A 27,684-nucleotide genomic window follows, 5' to 3' on the forward strand; every position below is an offset into this window, starting at 1 on the left:
ATTTTAGGTAACGTATTTTCAATACTTTCATTTTGATATCTAAGATGTAAAGTTTTAAACATTTAAGTATCCAAATGAATGTGGTTTACTTAGAATACACATTTTGCTATAGTTGTAAAATTGAAATGACTAGTTGTCCATAAGTGATTATTGATTCACTCTTCTTTTATAAGAATATATATATAATGGATATAAATAACTACATTATAAAAGACAATGATTAGATAAATAATGTCAACAAGGAAATTTATGTCTATTTTAAAATGTGTTATATTTATTTCTAGATATTATATATATATATATATATATGGGACCCATAAAATTATGATAACTTTAAGAACAAATGCATCATGTGTTATTTCATATGTTAGAAGTGTTCGAACCTTTTTCTTGAGTTTTTTTATTTATAAAGTCAAAGGAGGTCACTCAGTTTCTTTCTCCCCTGTTTCTCATTGGTGAATCAGTTAATGGAAGATTTTTTAAGCTAATACTAGAATTTTGAATATCAATTAATATATATTTGTTTTACAGTATAAATGATATATATAATAAACATATTATAAAATAAATATGGATAATAAAATAAAATAGATAAAAAATAGAAAACCTAGAAATAAGAGTGGAGCCAAGTTGGATGTATTTCCACGTGACATCCTTTGTGTGGGCCAATAACCCCATCTTCCAACTGTAAAGGAGAGAGAAGCCTTGTCGATCCCATCCCATTTAATCTTTTTTTTTTTAATTAATTTTTTATTTTTATTAACATATATTCGTTTGATTTATCTAGTTTAAACGGTAAAAAACTAGATGAATCAAACGAACTTTACGAAATGCCTTTCAATTAAAAGCATACTCGTGTGGATAATGTTCCACATATCATACAGAATACACATTGTTCATTAAAAATGAAACATACAATCACAAGTATGTTGATTTTAAACATTGCACACATATTAATATTATATATCTATACTATATTATAAAACATTTGACAAAAACTCTTAAAAACCATTTTTTATGTGTAAAGTACTGTTTATTAATGCATATTACTTAAAACTCAAGATTACAAGTAGATAGTGCGTAAGTACAACTTATTAAAGCTCTATATCTGAATTCGTGCAACAAACCGAAGATAAACATAATCAAATACAGGATAAATATCTCATTTTAAATATAAAAAATCTAAAATATAATTAGGATAATCATTAAGTTCTAACAGAATACTTAATTATTATCTTTATAAAATGTTATATTATTAAACCAAAAATAAATTATAATAAAAAATAAATTAAAAAAATTACATAAAAAATGAAAAATTTTAAATAGTTGATTTGATATTAACATTGATATATTTTTTTTCAAATTTTCATGATATTTTCAAATTTATATTTTATTCAAAAATAAAATCATTATTGTTTTCTTAAAAACACATAAAATCATATTATAATATCGACAGAGACAAATAATAAAATAGAACATTGTAATCGAGATGTGTCTCGCTGCATTGCACGAGTACTCTTCTAGTTGTATTAAACATACATAGGAGAATATAAGTTAAGATGAAAAGCGTAAGAAATGAATTGAACCCTTTGATCACTTTAATTATTGTTGATCTAATGGTTCAGATTAAGTTTCAAAATAACCCATGAATTAACCTAGAGAGGTATTTTCAATTGATTTTTAATTAAGATTGATCCAATTGTGCAAATCCTTTTTTACCCTTTCAAACGATAGACGAAGGATTATGTGAGAATACGAGTTAAGGTGACAAACATAAGAAGATATCTGAACCTTTGAGCACCTTTAATCTCAAACTCACTCATGAATCGTGCTTGATACGGTGCATCTCATCCTAATGTGCATCCAATGGTGGAGATCTCTTCCTACGATTCTCATCGGAACCCAACTCTCTCACGGTACCCTATTATTTTTACTAGAAACCAACCAACTCTATACATACAACCGTTAACCGAAAAGGTTCTACTTTTGTCGATTAGTATACACAAACACATTCACAAGCAGAAATGAAGCAGGCATAAGTTGAGGGTCTCAATTCAGGTGAAAAGCAAATCGCTTTTACAAGATAGGCTCAATTTTCTTTTTGAATTATATAATACTCGTATATGGCCCAAATTATTTTCTTAAATGGCAAATACACACGTACACTACTCAGGTTGTAACCGTTGGGTCAATGACCGTTTGATCAAATTATAGGCATGAAATATACCACTATGAAAGAGAGATTTTGTCATGCCATTTGCATTGTACAGTAAATCAAATCAGATACAACCAGTATATCCCACTCAAAGTAGGGTGTAGGGTGTAGGATGTAGGATGTGAGGAATGTATGATTTACAGACTTTTTCTCTATCCCAAAAAAAGAAAAGGTGTTTCCATAAAAACCATGTGCATTATATAGTGCATATCGTATACCCCTTATTTGCAGCACATGTTGGTCCACAAAAATACAAACCAAGGGCAATACACCCTACACGATACGGAGTGAACATGTATTCACAACACATTTAGGTCTACCTACCCACCTGTGTCAGTTTCAGGTGGAGAACCTTTGCACGCCTCTGTCACCTTTTGGGTCTCACGACGTGCTGAACCCAGCTCACGTACCGCTTTAATGGGCGAACAATCCAACCCTAGGAACATACTACATCCCCAATGGAAACATCTTATCTACTTCTACGGATCAAGAAAATGTGGCATACATCTTACTTTTCCCAGACCCCACTCCATGTGGATTCATTTGATTTGATGTATAATGTATTCACAACAAATGGGTCGGACCATAGGTGCCTGATACCTCTACTAGTACACATAGAGCATCAATATGGATAAATTTGTGCTTATTTCCTTCTTAAGTATGCAAATCTAACAAATGAAACATATATCATAGACAACGGCCAGTATACTTTATAATTTCTTTGCTTTTTAGGAAACCGACAAAGCGGATCCAAACCCACGAGCGCTAAGCCAAATAGTGTTTAAGCCATCTTTCATACACTTCCTTGTTGTTCTAACATACATAACACTATTACTTCAATATAAAACCAAATAAGTAACAAGAAGGAGATCTTGCACATTTGATGCATACAAGAATTTCCCTATGAATAACTTACATACCATAACAAGATTGAATCTAGAGAAGTACCTATTGTGTCAATGGGACGATGACGATAATGTCCAATGAGTTTTTGTAGCCACTAGGATCCGCTCCCTTCCTTGTGATTCCGGTTCCTTATCGTGTATGGTCGATTTCCATCTTACAGAACCAGATATTCGATCTATTTTTGCAATCGATTCAGGGGAATCACGAACCACAACTGTTCCTTCGGGCCGCAATAATCGGTCCATCTCCACCATTACATCCACAAGATTACATCTGCAACAAACCCATCATCCGGTTTATACACAAATGTTCCTAGAAACATTTTAAGGGGATATAATTTTAGTGGCTCGTTTGCAATGGATTTGCATTGGAAAGCCAAGTGTGATGGTGCAAAAAGTCAATCGCACAATTTTTAAGTGGTGTAGGAGTAGAACCTTCGAGGATGATGGTGTATCGTGGAACAAGCATCAAGCACATCTATTTAAGGCCAGCACTAGCCTGTGGTTACGGTGAAACTTTTCCGTGATTTTAGTGTTTTCAAGTGATATAGCAGCTTTAGGTATCTCCGAGGACAAGATCTCTGATAGGTGCTATTGAAGATGGAGGACCAGGGTAGGAGTCAGGGTGGATATCTATAGCTAGCGTAGTTGGGAGAGGGTCCGGCAAGGTAGAGGGTGGGAGATTTCTCTTTATCAGGGTAGAGGTCCCGTCAACCTACATCTCCCCCACCCCCCAACCCCCACTCAGGGGGAACCTACCTCCAGGTGGGACATATTGGGCTTGTTCGGTTATGGTGTTTTCAGGTGATATTCGAGAGGTGGAAGGATAAGAAAAAAAAGGTTGTTTAAGGTGCTTAAAACAAAATGAAATTTTGAAAAGAAGACAGATAGCATGCTTGAGCATTGTAGATGGTCTCTTGTGAGAAAAGCTGCGATCTTTTGGATGTCGATGCTTCAGCATTTGTAGATAGTCTCTTGTCGGAAAAGCTGCAATGTAAAAGGAGTCACCTTGAAGCATCGACATCCAAACGATTGCTATTTTCGAAGAGACTATCTACAATGCTGAATGAGGCATTTCACTAGGTCCCGTTTGGTTTGTAGGATTGGATAGGATTTCGAGGGATTTGGAATTCGATTTCATTCAAAATCCATGTTTGGTTTGGAAGATTGCTTGAATTTGAAATCCCACAAACATGGGATTTAGAAGTCCCACAAACATGGGAAAGAAATTCACTATTTATGTAGTTTGGTTGAGCAGGTAAAAAGCAGTAGCATAGCCCGCGTCTGAGCTCCAGTAGACAGCGAGACAGCCATTGTGGTAAAGGGGGGCGAAGGAAAATGAAATCTGAAATAAATATATGCTTTGGGAGTGTGAGATGGGACCATGAGGATTGTTGGTATTCACGGGATTTCGTAGGATTTGTGTGTAATAATGTTTTAAAATATGTTGAAAACATTTATTTTGTAATAATCACTTAATAAAAAAGTAAATTAATTATTTTTATGATTACATACAATTTGTGTTTATAAAAATGGAATTCAGTTCCTTTTTAAATCCTACAAACCAAAGATTCCAAATTTTTCCAAATCCAAATGCCTTCAATTCCAAATCCCTCCATGAAATCCAAATCCCTCAAAACCATTCCATCAAACCAAACACCTCCTAAGTGTTCAGCCAGGAGCACAAGTCCTCTTACCTAAGTTAGAAATCTAGTTCGTGCTTTTGTAAGATAAGAAACACTCTCCAAAGTTAACAGTAACATAGTGGACACATGATAAGAAGTTCCATAAACTTCATGAGATGCTGATGATTCAATTAAGAAGTCTTAAATTGTAGTAAACAGCAGCAAGTTACCTGTTCTTGCCAGTAACTGGATCCTTTATGAGGGATTCAATTGCAACCACATGAATGAAGTCATAAGTTCGAGGGTAACTTGAGAAAGGTTCACACCTGGGAGTCAGAAGAAAATGATATGAAATTGTGTCGAGATAAAAGGTGAATACAACGGTTTTAAATCACAATTAAACTACAAGAAGCATTTTCCCAAACGAGTTGGTGTATTCTAAAAATAGAACTGTCAAAAATTAGAGAGAACAAAAAAAATCTTTGAAACATGAATGAAATACTACCAAGCTCATACTTGAAGCCAATTCCTAATATAGATTCCACTCCTTCATGTCTCTCTTGACTACTTCCTCCAAATTAATAACATACGCAACAACTTCCAAATTCAATAAAACCAAGGTGGGAAGAAGTTATTGAAGGCTTATAAGGAGCTTATGATACATATAGAAAAAGAGTGATGGGGTTGTCACAAACTTACAATCTCCCTCACTTCATTTTCTTATGAGCTCATAGCTTGCATAGAAATCAAAAGAGAATCCCATAATTGTTATCCCAAGAGATGCATAAGCCCAACCCACTACATGTCAAGGGCCATTGCTCAAACCCAAAATAATACTCAACCAACAATCTCCCCAATATGGTTTATGTTGATTTTATGAGTTACTAGGTCGCTACTACTTTGGGCTTGGGGTGTGATAGCCACCCCCCCCCCCAAAAGTCCTGAGGCGGAAGTGGAGATGGCGGTAGTGGTGGCAGCCAGCGAAGGTGGAGGTGACAGTGGCAGTGGTAGTAGTAGCAGTGGTGGTGAGGATTGTCGTGCTGCGAGAGTAAATATAGGAGCAAAATAGTCTTTCTAAAAAGATGGGATGAAAAGGAACTGGAATTCCTTACTAAAACCCAAGTAATTAAATTCCACCATATGTGGAATCGGAACTCCGTACTAAAACTCCCGTTCCAGTTGCTTCATATTCCATCGGATTCCAACGAACCAAATGCCACCTTAGTCTCTTGAATACAAGCAATGTCAACTCTACCGCTTTCTGATAGAAACAGAAAAATGGAGAAGACAAGCTGAACGATTAAAAGATGAAAATGAGCCAAAGCTCTACAAGAACAAGGAAAATTAACGAGAGTCTGGGACTCCTCTCCAGAGAATTCTCTCCTGACAGAATAGACAACAAAATAACAGAATGATTCTTATTTCCTTCCCTCCACTACTTTTATCTTTCTCCCTAACGACCCTCCTCCTTCTTATCTCTCCTCGTGTACACTTTCCATATTATGGGCTTTTTACCCAACTGAGAGATTATGGGCTCATGGGCTTCAGCATCTGGATTCCCAACAATACCGTCTTCTGGAACTGCAGCCTTGTCCTCAAGGCTGAATTCAGGAATTTGGCTCCGCAACACATCCTCATCCACCCAAGTAACATCATCAACGTTCTTCCCTCTCCATTTCACTAAACACTGTTGGATCTGCTGCCCAGCAACTGTGATGTCTCTTGCAGCTATCAATTCCTCCGGTTCATCCAAAGTGTCCTCACCAACAGCCAACCCCTCTGGTAATGTGTTGGTAACATGATAATCTCCCACAGCCTTCTTTAATTGGGAGATATGAAATATTGGATGAACTTTCGTTGATGCTGGAAACTGAAGTTTATAGGACACCCTTCCTACCCTCGAAACAATGGGAAAAGGGCCATAATAACGTGGGGCTAATTTTTGATTAATTCGTCTTGTCACAGTCTGCTGGCGATGAGGACGAAGCTTGAGAAACACCCACTCACCCACTTTGAATTCTTCATCTTTCCGTTTCTGATCAGCATACTTTTTCATCTGCTGATGTGCACATAATAAATTATGCTTAAGTTGAACTAGAGCTTCATCTCGATCAACTAAATCAGCAGCCACTTGATCTACTCGTGTTTCCCCTTGCGTATATCGGACTAGCAACGGCGGTTTTCGTCCATATACAATTTGAAAAGGAGTGATTCCCGTAGAGCCATGAAATGTGGTATTGTACCACAATTCCGCCCATGCAACCCATTGAGACCAACCTTTAGGTTGTTCCGATGCAAAGCATCATAAATAAGTTTCCAGACATCTATTCACTACTTCTGTCTGACCATCCGTTTCTGGATGATACGAAGAACTCATTTTTAACATTGTTCCTTGTAAACGAAAAAGCTCCTGCTAATAAACATTGGGTCACGATCACTTACAATCGATCGAGGCATGCCATGTAAACGAACCACTTCCCTAGCAAAAATCTCAGCTATCTTTCTTGCAGTGTATGGATGCTTTAAGAGTATGAAGTGTGCGTATTTAGATAGTCTGTCCACTACCACAAACACAGCTTCAAACACTCCGGATTTTGAAAGACCCGTTATAAAATCCATTGAAATGTCGTCCCAAATTAACTCCGGAACAGGAGTGGCTGCAACAAACCCATAGGAGATGACGCCATATACTTCTGCCGCTGACAAATGTCACACCGCTTCACAAAGTCTTGGATCACGCCCTTCATCCCTATCCAATACACATTCGCTGCGATACGCTTATAGGTGCGAAGAAAACCCGAATGACCACCAATAAGAGACGAATGAAATTTTGTAAGAAGGTCTGGTATTACCATAGACTTAGCAGCCAATACCAACCTGCCCTTGTACACTAAAACGCCTCTCAGCAGCGTAAACCCAGGCCTGGACTGAGGATCATTTTGCAAATCTGATTTCACACATTGTAATTCTGGATCCTTATTAACCTCCGCCCGAATTTGTTGTATCTGAGACCATACCGGGAATGACACTTTTGCCTTCAATTCTACCTCCTCGAACATCCTGGATAAAGAGTCAGCTGCTGAGTTCTCTCGACCGGGTTTATAGACTACCTCGAAGTGATAATCGAGTAGCTTTGCAATCCAATTTTGTTGATCGGCAGAAGCGACTTGTTGTTGCAATAAATGACGGAGGCTTTTTTGGTCAGTAAAGACTTTAAAATCTCTTCCCAACAAGTACGGTCGCCAATGTTGAATGACCAATACTAACGCCATTAGCTCTTTCTCATAGGTAGACTTGCTAGGGTTTGTTTATGACAGGGACTTGCTGAAGTAAGCAATCGGTCGCCTATTCTGCATCAAAACAGCCCCGATTCTGCGACCGGATGCATCGCACTCTACCTCGAACGGTTGAGAAAAATCTGGCAACATCAATAACGGGGGATTAATCATTACTTGTTTCAATTGCTCAAAGGCCCTTGAAGCTTCAGATCCCCAAACAAACCCATCCTTCTTAGTGAGCTCAGTCAATGGTTTCGCAATCTTTCCGTAACCAACAATGAATTTCCGGTAATATYCGGYCAACCCCAAAAATCCACGTACYCCTTTAACATTTTTAGGGACCGGCCATTCCATAATACTTTTGATCTTATTCGGGTCTACAGATACTCCCAAATCAGAAATAACGTGCCCCAAGTACTCCACCTGTTGCATTGCAAACACACACTTCTCTCTATTTGCCACAAACTAATGGTGTTGTAGAATTTCTAAAACCGTGCGTAAATGACCAAGGTGTTCCTTCCAGCCCTTACTATARACTAAGATATCGTCAAAAAAAACTAAGACAAAGTGTCTAAGATAAGGTCGAAAAACCTGATTCATCGTAGACTGAAAAGTAGCAGGGGCATTCATCAARCCGAAGGGCATAACSAGAAACTCATAGTGGCCGTCGTGTGTTCGAAACGCGGTTTTACCGATATCCTCCTCCTTTACCCTTATTTGATGGTATCCAGACTTCAAATCTAGTTTAGAAAAATACATAGCTCCATTTAACTCATCCAATAACTCTTCAACCACAGGAATGGGATACTTATCAGGGACAGTTGCCTTGTTAAGTTCCCTGTAGTCAACACACATTCTCCAGGTACCATCTTTTTTTTTAACAAGGATCACGGGACTTGAAAAAGCACTCGAACTTTGCCGAATGATCCCTTGTTGTAGCATTTTTTGCACTTGTCTTTCGATTTCATCTTTGTGGTGGTGTGGATAACGATATGGGCGTACACTAATCGGACCTCCTGTCCCTCGCAACTCGATGCTATGCACCGTTTCCCGCCGTGGAGGTAAACCCAACACCTCTCGGAATACACCATTGTACTGTTCCAGCATCATATCGAGTTCTTGTTGTTGCTGCCTATTTAATTTCTGTACACCCGTAGACGTATCGGTGCCTTCTCTAGTCATTATAACACTTTGAAATGATGTTGTCGCAGCCCGTTTCCCACTCCACAGGTTTCCCGAATCATTTGCCTTGCCACCGGTCAAAGTTACCTCCTCTCCCTCCGCAAGGAAACTGATAACCCTTTCCTTCCAATCGAAAGTAACATTCCCGAGTCTTTCAAGCCACGATACCCCCAAAATCATGTCGAGATCACCCAAATCTAATACGTAGGTATCCACCACCGTTCTGAATTTTCCAAATAACAACTCCACCTCCTTACATTCCCCCTATGTTAAAACACGGTGACCATCCCCTAACCAAACCCCTAAATTTTTATAAGGGTCTACTGTTAATTCCAGTGCGGCTGCTACCTGAGGAGACACAAAATTATGACTGGCTCCACTATCAATTAAAACTTCTAGTGGAATTCCTTTGATCGTTCCCTTAACGCGAATTGTTTTAAGAGATTTCGCATTTCGACTTTCTGCCCAAGCAAACAATCCAATTGACTTGCATTCTAACATTTCTTCACCTTCTCCTTCTTTCAGTTCTACAGCAATTACCTCTCCTGCCTCGTTCAAATGTTCATCATCGCCCAAAATTACTATCCGTAGTTGTCGTTCCGCACACTGATGAAGTGGGTGATAACGCTCTCCACAACAAAAACACAAACCCTTTGCCTTTCGGTCCATGAGTTCGGCGTAGGGTAAGTGTTTGAGTCCCCGGTTTCTCTCGTTCTCCTTTCGATCACCTGGTACATCTCGTAACGGCTGAACTAATTGTGGCGTTAGCTGAGGCTTCGTGAAATTAGTTTTATTCAAGCCCACACTACCCCCAACAGGCCCTGGCCCATTACTTCGTCGGCCCATTGTTGAATCACTGGTCGATCCATAACCAATTTTTACGAACGACCCAACTCCACCAGTTCGGTCTCCGTTCCAAAGTCGTGTGGATACACTCCTGGGAATTACAGCGCCTTGCAGTTCCGATTCTACATCTCATGCGATCTTCATTGCTTGAACACGATTTATAGGGTTGAAAGTGCGAACCCTCAACCTTATATCAGATCGAAGCCCTCCAACGAAATAACCTAGATATTGCTCTTCTGGAAGACGACTTACCTGAGACGATATATACTCGAACTCAGTGATGAATTCGTCTACTGATCCCGTTTGCATGAGGTCTTTCAATTCCTCAAAGGGATTATCACTTTGTCTTCCCACGTACCGTTCAATCAAAGCCTGTTTGAATCCCTTCCATGTGAGGTTCTCTTCATTGCACTCAACAGGTTAAACCAGTGAATTGTTGCCCCGTCCATACTCAGTTTTGCCAACTTCACCTTAATATTTTCAGGAGTATTTTGCGCATCAAAATAGATCTATGCTCTAGTAATCCACCCTACTGGATCTTCCCCATTGAACATAGGCAATTCCACCTTCTTCACGGCCATACGGAATTCTGTCAATCGATCATCCACCTTGTTAACAACCGGCGGTGTTGTTTGTGGCGGTCGTTCTAGCAACTTGACTAAATCTGCTAACATCGTCTCCCTGAATTCAGCCAACGAGCGCTGAATGTTTTCTTCCATCATCCCTACTGCTTCCTCCAACGCCTCTACTCGATCACCCACATTGGTTGGCTTTGGTGGCATCTTCAGATACGCTGGTTCCCCTCGAAGAATCCGGCAGGTCGGACCAATTGATAGAAACAGAAAAATGGAGAAGACAAGCTGAACGATTAAAAGATGAAAATGAGCCAAAGCTCTACAAGAACAAGGAAAATTAACCAGAGTCTGGGACTCCTCTCCAGAGAATTCTCTCCTGACAGAATAGACAACAAAATAACAGAATGATTCTTATTTCCTTCCCTCCACTACTTTTATCTTTCTCCCTAACGACCCTCCTCCTTCTTATCTCTCCTCGTGTACACTTTCCATATTATGGGCTTTTTACCCAACTGAGAGATTATGGGCTCATGGGCTTCAGCATCTGGATTCCCAACACTTTCTTAGCACATCAACTAGCTTGATGACTTCCACTCAAAGTTCCTACATTCAAGCTCCTTATTCGTACCCTAAGATTTACCACTCTCCTCCCATCTTCGCCACCACTCCCCCTCGCCTCCTAACTGAACATGACCTCAATAAACCATGATCTCCACTACAATCTATTGCAACAACTCACGCAGGTCCAACCAGACCACCCACAACAACAAAAACCTAACCCCTAACACCTACAGCACTAACCAAAGCACTACGACTCTACGAGACTATTCAGGGAAAGGACAAAGGTAACACAAATACACAATTGCACCAAATACAATAAATACAACAAACAATACTAAACCAAATGTACCCAAGAATAGCCTATCATGTAATTAGATGCAGAACAATGAGATAAACGGTAACCCACTACGGAAAAGATGTAAATATAGGAATGCACACAATATACACTCAATATCTCCCAGCTAATAAGATTGGCACTGACAAAATAAGCCAAATTCGAGGAATAGGCAATACAAAAACAATGAATATGCAACATTACAATTCAACTATGCCTAATACACTGCCCCAAATATGCCTACAACAAATTTTTTTTTAAAAGTTGCTTAAAATCACAGGATGTGTAAATCCTTTCTAGGTACCATGTGTCTTCCTGTGAGTTGCCTAATCAAGATGATAGCCTCAATTATGTATCTCCCAAAGCGCAAAATTTGTTGAGAACATCTACTTAATCAACACTATGCAAGAATTCATTGACCATGGTTGATGATTCTAATGAAAGAGTATAACCAAATGAGAGACAAACTTACCAATCATGATAAACACCAATAAGCCCTCTGTCATAAATGACACCTAAGGTTGAAGGCTTGTGGTCTGCAACAACATTCATCACCCACAAAGGATCAGATACCAATGCAGCAGCAAAGCCACCAAAAAACGCATTCATATCCAGAACATTTCGTACTGCAGGAGTCCCCAGCTTCAAGTTTAATAAGTTTTTATAGTAAGAAATCCTCCTTTCCCAACGCCGTGTGTCTGCTTCAAAGACATCAATTCCATTTTTTATCAAGGTGGCTCTTGATGGAGCTTGTTTTAGTCTCTGTGGCCACTTCGGAATTGTGCCAACTGCAATTTCTCCTTTGATAGCAGACGTCTGGCTCACACATTTTTTCAATTTCGTATACCTGCATCAACAAAACATTGTTCCAAGCTTCACATAAAAAGACCATGCATGAAGAATATCTTGAAGGACAAAGAATTTCAAGTTACAATAAGATCACCATGCGGAACTGGGGTCATCAGACTCATCACACAGTTCAAGCCCAAGTTCGTTTTGGTTCTGCAGACATGAATCACCAACAGGCTTTTTCCAGATGACAGTGTTCCCATCCACAACAATTAACTCGTAGCACAATGCTCTAGTCACTGCCTGAAGATCTGCCCACTCTTTATCTTGTTTAGGCCACTGTACTGGGGGGCCGGAGATTGTTAGGTACCCACCAGGGCGAAGTAATCGATCAACTTCCATAAAATATGTAGCATCTGCAAATATGAAATGTTCCTACTATCATAAAAGTATAAGCGACATATATTACAAACAACAAGTCTAAGTACACCTACTATATGCAGTAAAAGGGATCAAACAACGAGAGCAGTGCATCAAGTCAAATGAGGACGCAGGAAAAGGAAGTCGGCGAGTGCCAAGCATCAAAACAAATGCCGGTATTCCTCTCTCCAGAGCAAACTGTATCTGTGATTTATGTGAATCTCTTGGAGCAAACGAGAGCGTCAAAATGTCTTCATCTAGCAAGTGACCTCCAAAACTAGCTACCTACAAATATATTAAAAAAACGAATTTCAAAAACTTGAGTTCGGTAAACGAAGGAAAGAGATAATACAACAACTCTTACCCCACATCCCATATCAAGAGCTGTCCTCAGGAGCCCACCAGAAATAGGAATATATTGTTTAAGTTTTGCGATATATTGTGTGGCTCCATCTGGAAACATAGTGCCACCCCCAGGAAAGATGAAGTATGGACCATCTCTTTTCATCCATCCCTGATGACCTTTCCTGTCGGCGAGTTTATTGTATGGCATGTTTTCGTGCCATATCTGTATACCAAAAGAAAAGGAGATTTCTATATTATAAGCCATGCATTTCTACACCCGTGAACTATACCAAATTGTTACCCATCAATCAAGCACCATAAAAAACAATAGGCATTTGGATCTAATGCTATTTTTAGGCTATAGTACATGTCAACAATTGAAAATTTTACTGTCACAAAAATTTTACGGTTGTGTCTGGACCAACATATATGACACTTCAGTTGGTAGTTAGCGACAGTTGGCTTTGATGGTGACTGTTGGAATAGTTGCAACGGTTCAAACCGTCGTGAATCCTAGAAACTGTCACATAACCCGTCAAATTGCAACAATTCGAAGGGCTGTCATATAAACCTATATATATCGACTTTACCACCAAAAATGACAACTTTTCTTATACCAGATTATCCTAAGAGTGTCTTGCTATAGAGTTACACTTTTTAGGCTTCTTGAAATCCTTGATCACTCAATAGTTCGACCGGGATTATCACCACTAGTGCGGTGTTGATAGTCAATCTACATATGTTGCTTCATTGTATCTTGAGAAGTGATTCGTGAAATCCCCAAGCACTTACGGTGGGGGCGAAATTACTTTAAGGATAGAGAGTTCATTCACCTTGAAAGCAATTAGTAGTAGTTATCTCTTATAATTTCTAGCCTTCTAATAGAACCCTAAAACCAACATGTACACCAAAAGAAAAAGAGATTTCTATATTATAAGCCATGCATTTCTACACCCTTGAACTATACCAAATTGCTAACCCCATCACTCTAGCACCATGAAAAACCATAGGCATTTGAGCCTAATGCTATTTTTAGGCTATAGTACATTTCAACAATTGAAAATTTTACTGTCATGAAACAAACGAAGTGCAATTTTTCCATTATAAATTCTCGAAGCATTGAGGAGATCAACTCTAGGGCTAGAAACAATTTATAATTGCAACCGCATCATAAGTGTCAAGATACACTACACCGAGAGCTTCTAATTTTTTTGGTGAATTGCTAATTTACTTAGAGGAACAGCAAGCATACAACCAAACAGCTTAAACATGGACTATTCATCAGATAAACTTGATGACAAGCCTGACTTGGACAATAAACTCGGCATTCAAAATTTAAATTGATTGCTTTTTGATCATGAATGAGAAACAGCAAATTCTCAACAAAGTAATCTGCAACACTTTAATAAGTATTAACACAAAAAATAGTTACTTCATTGAAGACTATGAAAGAAACGAAAGTACGGTGAAACAATGTGCTGGGGCCTAGGAGAACTGCAATAAGATAGAATAATATGAAATAGATCGACTGCAAAGATGATGAACGTCTATTCTAAAAGCTTCAGCTACAGAGATGATTAACAGGACACAGATCAAACTACATGTCATAAACGATAAACCCATAAAATCTTAGATCCAAGGCACAAATAAAGTTAACTCATATGCTATGTGGCTCAGGCCATTGCTATCATCCACCATTTGGAGCATATGACCCGAGGCACGAATAAAGTAAAATCATATGCCATGCAGCTCAAGCCAATGCTATCATCCACCATTTGGAGAATATGATTTCCAGAGCCATGGCAAGCCTCCTACTCCCCAAAACAGGTACACGTGTTCTCTAACATGGCTAGGAACAAGAAATTTGTCAGAAGAAAACAGCAATTGGGACAAAGAAGCCAAACTTTGATTCCCAAAACAGAAGCCAAACCTTTACTGATTGCGACATTGGATCTATCCAATTTTTGAAGGGATAAAAGGTTTCAATTAGCAAATTTAGTAATGGAGCACAAGAGAAGTACAACATCTTGCTACGGAAATTGGAATACTGCCAAATTGTTATCGGTGGCACCCACCTGAACCAAATGCAACTTGAATTCCTATCAGTACAACGTTTCAACCTTGTTTTACCTAGTGCACTAGGTATATCTGTAGAGAAAGACCTTTCACTCAACGTGCAAGATTATAGTGTGTGTGGGTATTTTTGCTGTGTGCTACCCTATAAAACACCTAGATTCAAACGGCCCCATGCATACCCCCCTTCAAATACCTATCAGTTCAGCTCCTCTTGTAAAAATAAACAGATAGATACTCATAAGAACTCACTCAAACATAGGCCCTTCAAATTCAAGCACTTCATGATCCACAATAACTTCTTCAGACAATGCAAACATCTTTTAACATGATCAAAACCCACCTTATTAATCTTCATAGTGCGACATCTTACAACTTATGATATACTTTTACTCAATAGGAACAGCAAATGTACCAACTCAAGCAACAGTTTAACAAAATTATCTTGTTAAACTTGTTAACCCTCCAGTTCAAATCTAAGATACAAGAAACTTCGAATATAATTCTACAATATCAACAATTAGAATCAAATAAGCAGCAAGCAAATATTTGCAAACTCAAATTTACCTTATGCAAGCTCTCAGGCCATTGAATCGGGACATGATACCCTTGAGGTGGAGGGATCAAGCACAAGGGCGTCTCATCTGGAGACGGACAATGCCTCTCCCGATAAAAATTCATCTCCCTACTAAGCTGACTGTTACGGGTCGGATCCTCACAAGGCATGTAATCCACAGTGTCGGCAGAACATGATTCAATTTCAGGGTGTTTGCCGGCTTCAATCAAAGCAACAAGTTGTTGGCGTTGCTTGGGATCGGCGGTGGCGGAACGAATCAGAGCTTGGCTACCAGAGGCGGCAAGGGAATCACCAAGAGGGGTAAATATGAGGAGGAAAAAGAGGATGACGACGGCGAAGAAGACCATGGATACGAAGTCAAGAAGTTGCCATTTTCGTGTCGGATTGTTGCGCTGCTTGGGTGAAGTGAGATTGATATGCCCCATTATGATGATTGATTGTTACAGAAATCAGAAATCCCAAAACTATAAACTGCAGATTAAGAAGTGTAGAATCAAGATCTGATCATATATGAATGGATTGAGTAGATTTAGTGTGTGAAGTCAGTGTGAAAGAGGAGGAAGAAGAAGAAAAAGCGTTTCTGAAGCAAATGTCGATTTTTCTGTTGATGTGAATGTGATCTATGGAAATAAATGTAGTAATAAACCAATAATAATTAATAACAAAAATACTAGATACTCTAAATTAACTCAAGAGTTATGAATTAATATCATAGTATCTCATTAATAACAAAAATACTAGATACTCTAAATCTCCTTGTGGACACGAAGGTTTAAATGCGGTGACTCCGGGCTATCTGCAAAGCAGGTGGTCGCACTGGGATTAGTCGACTCGCATAGCGGATTGAATATTCAGGTTAATAAAATATATATATATATATAATATATATATATATATATCATAGTATCTCATTAGTTATTGTTAACAAATACATATATTCACTCCAAATCTTACTAAAAATTATGACATTTGAACATCATAAATTACAAAATATTGTATTTTTTGGATGAGTTAGTGGGATCGTAAGCAATTCGAACATGTCTTTTTAACATATTTTGCTTGAAGTCAGCTTTTATGAAGTGTTAAAGACGTGTGTCGGTTGGTATAGAACGTAATCAACGTATCTTGCTTTTTTTTAACGATATTATGGTGTCTCTTTTGATAGAGGGTAAGGTCATTGTTCGTCAATTTTAATAATGTAGTTGGGTTTAAGTAATGTTTGAATTTTTATGAACAAACGAGGGAGATATGAAAATGATGAAGTGATCTAAGTTTTCTTGTTCGTTTTTCTTGTAATGTAACGTAACAAGTTTACGATTGAATGAAACAACGTAATTATATGATTGTAAAAGAAAATATATACGATTCACATGTTTTTATAATCATATCACTCACATTTTTTATAACGAGAGTTATCTAAGCCAGTTCATATGCATTTTTAGTTCATACATATTTCACTTACTCTTGGCCTCTTGGGATATGAAATTAACAGTCATATAAACCTTAACCAATCTAAAAGAACTCAAATAGTTGACCAATAAACCCAAATATCCTCTGCTTCTTAAAGAAATCAAATATTTCTTGAGAATCCTACAAGAAATATAGATAACATTAATTTGATTTATAAAACTTTTTCTGTTGTAGAGGTTGTTTGTTTACTTCTTAATAATTCCATTAAGAGGCAACCTCTGAATCGTTAAAATTGTGAATCTTGTTTGGCAAAAAAAAATCTCCCTTTTAATGGTTATAAAACCCTCTGAATGATTTTGTATCATGGATATCCCTTAACCATTAAGAGCCTTAATTTCATTGTACACAATTATCAAACAATTATATTTCATTTTGCATTATATCATAAAAACCTCTTAATCATTCTGTACCAAACCATTCAGCAATTATCAAACAATCCCTTAATAAACAAAGTAAAATAGACGGGTCGGATAATGATTGAAAACGAATTAAAGATCAAACCAATAATATTTTTGTGCGTGTTAAAACGGGTCGGGCGAGTTTGACCCGAATATAATGTAAATTCAATTTAATCATATAAACAGAACTCTTCCTAAGATCATGCAATACATAAGTCCATCCAAGAACCCTAAAATACCTCTCTTGGGTTTTTTTTACAACATTAACATGACCAATAACAAGAACCCTAAAAACCAAACACCATAAATTTGCATTTTGCTTCATATTCCCAATAAAAATATGAGCTCTGTTTGCAATTTATGGGATTTAAATCTTCCTTGATGCCTTGAGGTTATAATCATGTTTGATAAGATTTGCCCTCAGCAACATGGCCCTAACATCTCGATCGAACTCCACCCCAGTCTGCAAAACTCGCTGGAAAGTAGCTTTCCTTTGATCTGCATGCCGAGCGTACAGAATTTTGTTGTGTGAGTCGATTCTGGCCTGCAAGAACAAGGCTCGATGGATTAGTATGTAAGCTCAATATTTTGTTGCTAGGGGTCCGTTCAAATAAGAAGGCTAAATATCATATGTGAATCATTGGGAAAATCGGGGGAAATCTATTTGAATATGCATATGTTAACCGCCGACGTTACAGATTATTCATTTGGGTTCACATATGCGTCTTCAAATAGATTTTTTTTTAATGATTCACATATCATATGAACCTTCACTTCTTACCTCTCACGATATTTCTTCTTATTTGAACCTCGCAATATATATATATATATATATATATATATATATATATATATATATATAGGGGGGCTTCTTTTGAGAACTATGAAATTGTGATAACCTTGAGAACTAATGCATTATGTGCTATTTCATAGAATTTTGTTACATCTAAGAGTAGGATTCGTAACATTGATTAACATATATTTGTTTCATAATGTGAACCTTTTTAACTTGTTTGTGAAACAAAAGTTACACGTAAAAAGGTTTCACATTGTGAACTGTGTACACTTGAAGCAAACGCTATGAAACAAATATATGTTCATCAACACGAAAAAATTCATGTGAAACAATATCTCAAGATAAAAGATCTAATGGTTATCGGAGTTATCAAATGATTAAGCCCCTATATATACACACACACATATATACATACATATATATATACATATTATGTGTGTGTGCACAACAAAATCAACACAAGCAAGTCCATTATATAACACAATGTAGGGTTAGGGGTAGGATATACACAGATCTTGCCGATAATCTGATATTGTCTAAACAACTTATTTCCTGGATTCTCATTGTTTCTACCATCAGAGCTCTCTTGAAGGTTTTTTTAAGGGAGCTCTCTTGAAGGATTTTTAGAAGGAGATCTCTTGAAGATTTGTACAAGTAAGATAGCTATTTTATGGAGTGATTCAGTTTTCTAATCATCATACTTGGTTTTTTGTTACAAATATGCAATCATTTTTAAGTGCAAGAAAAAACACATGCGGACAAAATATATTGAATACAATAATTTTTTTACATTTACATTTCCCTAACTTATCCAAAATGTCCATATTTGCAAACTGTAGTTCTACTTTTCGCATTTTCAAAAGAATGTTGGTTACTTCTGTCCGAACTCTTACCATAGAAGGAACCATGCTGATTGTCTTTGACGTACTACCAAATTCAAAAAATATACCAAGAATCCTACAACAATTGTAGATACGGGTCTGCAACTATTTTTGTGTGTGATTTAACTGATTATTGTTCCTAAAGGGTTAGGTAGTTGATGCCATCAGACCATAGGCCTCTCAATACATGGACATTTATATAGATGTCCAAATATAATTCCTAAATGAACACTAGCATAAATCTTTCAGAAGTTTTCTAACAGGGGAAGAAGCTAATTTATTACCACTAATTGTGAGGAAGCTTTGTTGAACATGCTAGATGTGAATTTGCTGTGACAAAAAATGATTTGCTTATAATTTACGATGTTGTTTGACATGCTAAGAAGAGTACCTGTATTTGATTGTCGGTAATTAAAGCCTCGAGTTCTTTTTGTAGCCCTGCTACAGTGGTTTTGAAAGCGTTTGCCATCATGTTCAGATCAACAGAAACAAACGGATGAGTGTACTGGATGAGGGCTTTGTTACGGATTTGAGTATACAGCATCTCCACATGGTCATGCAAATGGATGTCGAGTAGCAGGTTCGCTTTAAGATTCCCAAGGTAGTCCAAACATGAAGCATAGTGGCTGCATCAACAAGGAAAAACAATCCCTTCAATACAGAGGAAAAAACAAAGAAATTGTTGAAGCACCGCAATCTTAAGTTGATGCCTTCACAACATTGGGAAAATAGAAAAGATATATTAACCATTCCTTAAACAACTCTTCTATTGGTTTCCAAAACCTATGCCATTTTTGTGGAAAAAAGCTACATATAAAGAATATACATCATAGTATCAATATTAACAGCACGTCTTTGGGATCTTTTTGTATATCTAATAGACATGAAAAGTTAGAGGAGCCACAACGGGAAACCCAGATCTTCCAAAAGAACAATAAATTAATATACCTTGAATAAAAATCATGGATAAGCTCCCTCACTTCAGGCACCAACTCTAAGAAATTACGGAAGTTGATATTGTCTATTACTTTTGCCTGCCAATCAAGAGTATTCAATTAGACTTATATATCAGGTATGTAACACCATCAATTAGACAAATGATAACATAATAAACTATAAAAGATAGAAATGCCTTTAGCTCTGCACGGTCAAAACTCGCAAGTGCACAAAGTCCACCATATGTTGCAACATCTTGAGCAGCAATAACTTCTGAGTAGTTGTTCCCCAATTCTGGAGCTGTTTCCAAAAACTGCAAAAACACCAATGAGGTTATATGTGAAATCTAGATGATGATAAATAACATAATATAACTAAATAAATGAAACAAACAATTCATCCCTTCTACGATTAATCAACTAACACGGTGGTCTCTTTTGCTCAAAATGCTAAGTCTTAGATGTCCCAGCATTAAGGATACTGTGGCCTAATTGGAGCAAAAGGTGAGAGAGGAAGAGAGAGGACTAATTGACAACCACAGCACCTTGATTGCTAGTTGGATTATTCTAGAGTAAAATAAGCATGAAAAGTCATTGATCATCAAGTCCGCTACAAAGAAAGTCATGGCCGTTTTGATTTGACAAAATGTCTTTGAGGGATTGGGATTTTGTAGAGAATTTGGAGTTTTTAATGTGTTTGGTTTGTAGGATTTGGAATGGATTTTAATTTTTTGTAAATATATGTTTGTGTTATAAATAATTTGTTTGTTTGGAGGTGATGAGAAATTAGGGCAGGTTTGATGAAAGAGGCAGGGTAAAGATGAGATGAAAACAATTAAAAATCCATGAGATTTGGATTTGAAATGACAGCCATGTCCAAGGGATTTCTAAATCCGTCAGTTGTGGGATTTCAAATCCAAACTCTCCTTCAAACCAAATACAGGATTGGAATGGAATTCAATTCCAAATCCAGCAAACCGACTGGGCCCTAGAAGATCAAGCTTTAGAGCCAATTGTTTATTTACCAGAAAAAGAAGCTGGAAATGTAAAGAAACGCTCATATAAACTTGAAGATGAACATTGGTATTGGTCTAATCAGCATGTGTTGTTACTGTTGTAAATTAAGTACATTTAAGGCCGTTTACTCTACACTTACCGAGTAGGTGCTTATCGATATCACTTACCTTACCGATTGAGCAGGACTGAGAATCTTACCTGATAAGAGGCATAACAAGGAGCGAGAGTCTTACCCGGTAAGTGAAGGAGAAACTCTTACCCAGTAAGAAGCTTACCAGGTTTGAGACGCTTACCAAAAATCCATTTTGATGGCCGAGAATATTACACGATAAGATAAGTGAGGCTGATGTCTCTTGCTAGTAAGCGCTTATCTGGTAAGCATTTGGCAAATAGGCCCTTAGTTTCTCCTTAAATAATGGAATCACCCTCATCCAAGAAAGATTATAAACTACAGTTCATAGTGATAGCCTCCTCTGGTTATTTCATCCAATGACCAAAAGGGTAAATGTTCATGCAGCATTATAATTACTGAAATCAAATAGTAGTAATAAATAAAGAAAACCTTCCGAGCAGCATGCTTGTACTTCTTTGCCTCCAAATGAGCCAGTCCAGCAGCACACTGTAATTTTGCAATTGTGATGGGATCCAGGTCATTTTTGTTTTGTTCTGCTTTACTGACATAGCTTGTAACATGTGCAAACTGCCCCATCTCAATGCTGACCAAAATTGCGTTCAAACACATGTGTATGATGTGCTTTGCAGTAGTGCAATAGTCACGGGTGCGCACATAATTCTTAAACGCATCCCCAAGTGCACCATGAGTATAATAGAATTCTCCGAAGTCATTGTATCCCATTCTTATGCTCTCTTTAATCAAATTTGTCTGTACCAAAAGAAAAAATTAGCAAATGGCATGCAGTAACACATGTTCACTGAAAATCCCAATTACCAAAGACATCTTCAAGCATGTCAACCATCAAAAGACGTATTTTGTTACTGGATAATCATAATCTACCGTAGAATCAAAGATATCTAACCGCATTGAAATAATTGAGTTCTACCACTTACCAGTTGGTGCATCTATGTTACATGTAAAAGATCAAGTGACTGGGATAAATAAAGGTGTGTACAAGAATGATGTCACATGTGATACCCAACATTATGTGTTTAATTTCTCTTAATAAGAAATGTATAGCAGCATAAAAAGCTTCTCCAATACACAGTATAACTGATAAAATAAAAGGTTGAACCTATGATTTTAGCCTACTTTTTTCCATCTCATCTAGGAGCATTTCTTTAATCAAAATATAATAAATAAAAGTTGCTTCAATAGCACTGTCTTGACTCTAGGGGTTAAATCTTTATCAAACAACAAAAAATACATCCTTTATTTTGGGGTCATGATTTCTATCATACAACGATTACATCCTCTATTTAGGCATAATGGTTTCTATCAAACAAGAAGTTGTTGCAATCTCTATTTAGGGTTGCAATTTTTCAAACAAAGCAACCTTCTTTACAAATATAAACCATCCATAAGAAACTGGTTTCCTCACCATCCAAACAATATTGTATTGTGCCTCCTATCTTCCACAATCTTCAGATGGCTGGTTACCCCAAAGCATGAAAGAGCCTTATCTGGTAGCGACACTATACCTTAGTCTATATTCATCATTACTTACCTACTATGTATACAAGTAAATATGCATTGATGCATATACTTGCTGAAATTCATTAACTTGTACCTTTTTTACAACTTCACTAGCCCCTCAGCTCCATGATTACATATAACAATCAAACCATCAACAGTTTCCAGTTTTATCATACGACTTACTAAAACCGTATAATCCTATATTTAATTTGTTTTTTTAAATTAAAAAGTCCAAAATCTGATAGTGCTAGAAAAAGTTCACACTTTGAATGCACTAGAAAAACAAGGTTTCTGATTCTTTTCCTTCAAAATAGGAACTAAGATGGCACCAAAACTCCTAAAAATGTTACCTGAGAAGTACCAAATCCTAGACTGGCAAAATCCAAGCATAAACCTTCAGCAATATTGAATTGTCGATAACCAAAACACATACGATTAAAAATAATAAACCATCAACTTTGATAGCTATAAACAATATCTTACCCTGTAAGCATTAAGCTCATTCTCGAGCTTCTCCTTCCTCTGCTCAGCCCTACGATCCACCGCATCCATCCAACCCGAATCTGGACCGTAATTCGGACCTAATCGTCCATCGATTTTCTGAACAACTTCCCTAAATAACTGCGTATTCTCTCCCTTCTTAATCTCGTCATACGCCATTCGAAGCGCCTCTAACTGCATCGAAACATTATCACATTTGTCGGCGATAAATATCAACCTCGAAATTTTAGTACGATCGGTGTATAAGGCGGCGTAAGCCTCAATATCGAGTTGCTCGCCACTGATAATCGGTCTCCGTTGCTGCTGCTGCGACAACGCTTCACCGTCGCCGCCGTTCGAGTAGATCTCATCGGTCATCTGTCCATATGCTTCCTCCTCTGTCTCCATAATCGCACTCGTAGGGTTTCGTTACAAGAAGAGGTTTCGTTTCTAAGCTTTCTGTCGTCTGTTGCCCCGTCGAGAACTCTGTGTAGAGTAGACTGATCTCTACAGGCCTTCAAACGATGCCGTTTAACTTCTTGGGCTAACTTTAGTTTTTAGATGGATTAATGGCCCACCAAATTTAGTGTTTTAAAGCCGATATCTTTTCCAACTTTGGAGTTTGGAGTATGTTATGGCCAAAAACCAGTCCCCGGTCGGGCCTAATCCGTCCGAAACTTTCTCATTATCGGTTCCGGTCGAAAATGGTAGGACCGGTCAAAGTACTTCATTATCAGTTATAGGCCGTCGGTCTCGGCATTAAAAAATAAGATTTTTTTTATTTTTTTAATGATATATATTTTTAATACATTATAAAATTTACAATTGAGTCACTCAAATACACTTTAAAAATACGTTTTAATATAATTAAAATTATGTTGTCTTATAAAAATACATTATAAAATTATTTGAAAATACATTTATTTATAAAATTATTTGAATTTTCGGTCCGGTCCCATAACCGGTCTCGGTCCCACGAAACTACCAAAAACCTCAACCAGTCCCGGTTTTTGGTCCCGGACCGGGCCGATTTGGCCATCAGTACTTTGGAGATTATTAGGTACATTGATCTTGTAATACCATAATCATGATATTGGTCTTTGAATCCTTTCAATCTTAAAAATGTGGTGATATTAATTTCACCGGTTGTTTAAATGTAACTGGAATTAACACGAGTGTCAATGAGTTTCAAATTATGATGTAGTGCAATTTAGGTGGTACAGGGTGTACACTTGTATATAAAACGAATCTGATCTCGGATACGACGAAACGGCGGGGTCAAGGGGAAGCGTCTGTAGAAAACTTTTCGGGTCCAAGTTTTAAAAGACTTCAAAATTTCACTAAGTCTTGTGTGTTTCGGCTTTCGTAGGCCATCGTTGAAAGGTTGTATAAGGCTGTCACGGAAAGCCTTCAGCTGTCGCTAAAGTTCTATCAGCTGTCATTGAAGGTCCATTAGCTTATAATTGTTTGCACCGTAATGATTTGTCTTTTAATTAAAAGTACTTAGTTGTATTTTTTATGCATTTTACCGTTTAATTTATAATGAGAATATAGGCTTTGTTAAATAAATAGTTTTAGAAATGTAATAATATTGATTTATTTAGGGCAAGTATCGTCTAAAAAGATACTTTAATGTAATTTATATTTTATGGAACGCATTTTTAAAGTTCACGTTTAACGGTTTACAGTATGAATTATTTAAGAGATTATAGTTTTAAAAGAACACTACAAAAACAGGACTTTTATGACGATAGAATCCATCGAATAAGTATTTTATATTAGAAAGCTATCATCGGTGAAGTCTTGATCGGAAACGCATTTCCGACAAATACTACTCAAAATCTCTCGGTAATGCATCAGTAAAGTAATTAATTAAATATATTTTTAAAAGTAAATATTGCAAGTTTTGGACGGATAATCAAGTTCTACCGATAACATATCAGCTTTAGATGCAAAAAAATGGATTTCAGATGGCAACATTTACCAGATTTCCGGCAAAATCTTGTACCGGCCAATTTGGGGCAATGCCATTTGCCAACATTTTTTTGACAATATCTATCAGATCATCGACAAGACTAGCACGAGTGAAATGGGAGCAGCTAGATTAGGGTTCCGCTCTATTGACTAGCGGGATGGTGAGTCTACCTACACGGCTGGACGCCCGGCTCTAGACGAAGCTGAGGGGGTTACCACCACATCCATTTTTCTTTCTCGAGATTGAATTCCAATCTCAGGGATTCGCTACTAATGCTCCTGACGACTAGCTTCTACCGCTAGCGCTTGGACTTGGTGGCTCGTCCGTGATAACTTCTTCGGATTTGCGTGCCTTTAGGGGCCGCCACGTATAGCTTTAGTTTATGTTGTAGCATCAAACACTCGCTAAGCCCCTATTGATGGAGACCGAGAACTTGGGGGTGGGCAACTGGAGGAAGACAGCACGGGGCAAAGCAAAGGGCAGAGCTTCGAATGACTTTTTTTTTTGCTCTTCGGCAGCCCGTCACTCGAAGCTCCTCTGTCGCGCCCTAGCCGAGCGGTCATAAACCGTGAAAATGGGGTTGTGGGAAAGCAATACAAGCGTCATGCTACTAGGTGAAGCAGTAGAATGTTGCACCCTAGATGGTGAAAGTCCAGTAGCCGAAAGCAGTGCTAGTTTACGCTCTGACCTGAGTAGCATGAGGCACGTGGAATCCCGTATGAATTAGCAAGAACCACCTTGCAAGGTTAAATACTCCTGAGTGACCATAGCGAAGTAGTACCGTAAGGGAATGGTGAAAAGAACCTCCCATAGGGGAGTCAAATAGAACATGAAACCGTAAGCTCCCAAGTAATGGAAGGAACCCAGGGCTTTAAGTCATAGTTCATTAGTTGAGGGTATCATTAACCATTTTTTTGATACAAGAAACTTATCATGAATCCACTAATTTTTGCCGCTTTCGTTATTGCTGTTGGATTGGCTGCAAAGTTGCTTCTATTAGACCTAGAGTTGGTCAAGGTACTGCTGCGGATTAAGCTGTAGAAGGTATTGCGAGACAGCTCGAGACGGAAGGAAAAATACGAGGTACTTTTATTGCTTAGTCTAGCTTTTATAGAAGCTTTAACAATTTATTGTCTGGTTGTAACATTAGCACTTTTATTTGCAAATCCTTTTGTTTATTATTATAAATATGAAAAAGTTTGATTTTTCATGTTTTATTGCCTTGGACTTGTGAACCGTTGTCGATAGATTTTTGTTGGGACCTTTTATTAACATAACATGTGTTACTGATGTTGTCTTTACTTTCTTGTGTAAATACGCATTTCTCTATTTACTAGTCTATATTTGGATGTCATTTTAAGAGCAAGTTTTTAACTAAAATATCTACTTTGGAATTTTATTTTTCTAAAAGCAAGGTTTTAAAAATTGTTAAATGCATAAAATAACAATCTATTTTCATAAATTTATTTATTATAGTATTATACTTTCATTTTTCTTTGTTATAACAATTTACTATCAATTTATTTTTATTTGAACATTGTACCTTGAAAAATCTACCCAATATAATAATGGGTAAATTGTTATCTTTTAAAGTGGTTAACTCCTTACTTTTTTTTGCTTACTTGACTTAAATGAGATCATGTTGATGACATATCATTTTGATAAGATGACCTAAATAAATAAATAAAACCTCTTTCAAATTATTTTACGGTTTTCTCACTTTTCCTTTCGACAATTTGAAAACCCCTTCATATTTTTGAACTTTTTTCTTATTAAATTGTATGCAAATCCAATATTCCTTCAAATTAATTACTTTTCCGGTAATTACTCCATCGTTTTGAAACCGACATCAAGCTTTAGTTATTCCTTCATTTATTAATATGTAATGTGTAACTTATGAATTGTGTGAATTAATGAACAATTGTTATATATGAGTAGTTTATGAACATTGTTCACCAATGAAAGTATAACATATATAAAAAATGTTCATTAGTGAACACATACCTGAATGTGTACGTATATGTGTCTAGTGAACAATGTAACTTCATCATAATATGTTAAACACACATACAAATTTCATTTGTGAATGACATATATCATAATATGTTAAACACACATACAAATTTGAAAAAAGCCAGATTTTAAGAACAATGTAACTCCCGTATTTTGTAAATATATTCTTACTAATTTCCTCCACTTATTAAATATTCAGTAAACTCTTAACCATGAACCAATATGGATTCCTTTTGGATCAGTTTGGTTTCTAAAGTTAACACAGGAGATAAGGTTAATAAAAGATAACACCCCTATATCATGTGTGTGTGTGTGTATATATATATATATATATATGTATATG

At 37.1% G+C, this 27,684-nt stretch overlaps 2 protein-coding genes across 2 annotated transcripts; both read right to left on the minus strand.

The window, feature by feature from the left end:
- Window positions 1–2,990: 2,990 nt before the first annotated feature.
- Window positions 2,991–16,287, minus strand: LOC112503782 (probable methyltransferase PMT13). The gene is made up of 7 exons (XM_025107780.1): window positions 15,716–16,287; window positions 13,095–13,298; window positions 12,805–13,015; window positions 12,465–12,726; window positions 11,994–12,368; window positions 4,976–5,071; window positions 2,991–3,394 (listed from the first exon to the last, which is right to left on the minus strand). The coding sequence occupies exons 1-7, from the start codon at window positions 16,148–16,150 to the stop codon at window positions 3,172–3,174; spliced, it is 1,806 nt and encodes a 601-aa protein (XP_024963548.1). The 5' UTR covers window positions 16,151–16,287; the 3' UTR covers window positions 2,991–3,171.
- A 1,382-nt stretch (window positions 16,288–17,669) lies between these two features.
- LOC112503783 (COP9 signalosome complex subunit 1) lies at window positions 17,670–23,829 on the minus strand. Its single transcript, XM_025107781.1, has 6 exons — window positions 23,357–23,829; window positions 21,785–22,105; window positions 20,403–20,519; window positions 20,219–20,304; window positions 19,662–19,896; window positions 17,670–18,137 (listed from the first exon to the last, which is right to left on the minus strand). Exons 1-6 carry the CDS (start codon window positions 23,759–23,761, stop codon window positions 17,961–17,963), a joined length of 1,341 nt encoding a protein of 446 aa, XP_024963549.1. The 5' UTR covers window positions 23,762–23,829; the 3' UTR covers window positions 17,670–17,960.
- Between the last annotated feature and the right edge of the window lie 3,855 nt (window positions 23,830–27,684).

This window comes from Cynara cardunculus, unplaced genomic scaffold (assembly GCF_001531365.2).
Source record: "Cynara cardunculus var. scolymus isolate 2C unplaced genomic scaffold, CcrdV1 Un_Scaffold_3805, whole genome shotgun sequence".
Taxonomy (NCBI): Eukaryota; Viridiplantae; Streptophyta; class Magnoliopsida; order Asterales; family Asteraceae; genus Cynara; species Cynara cardunculus.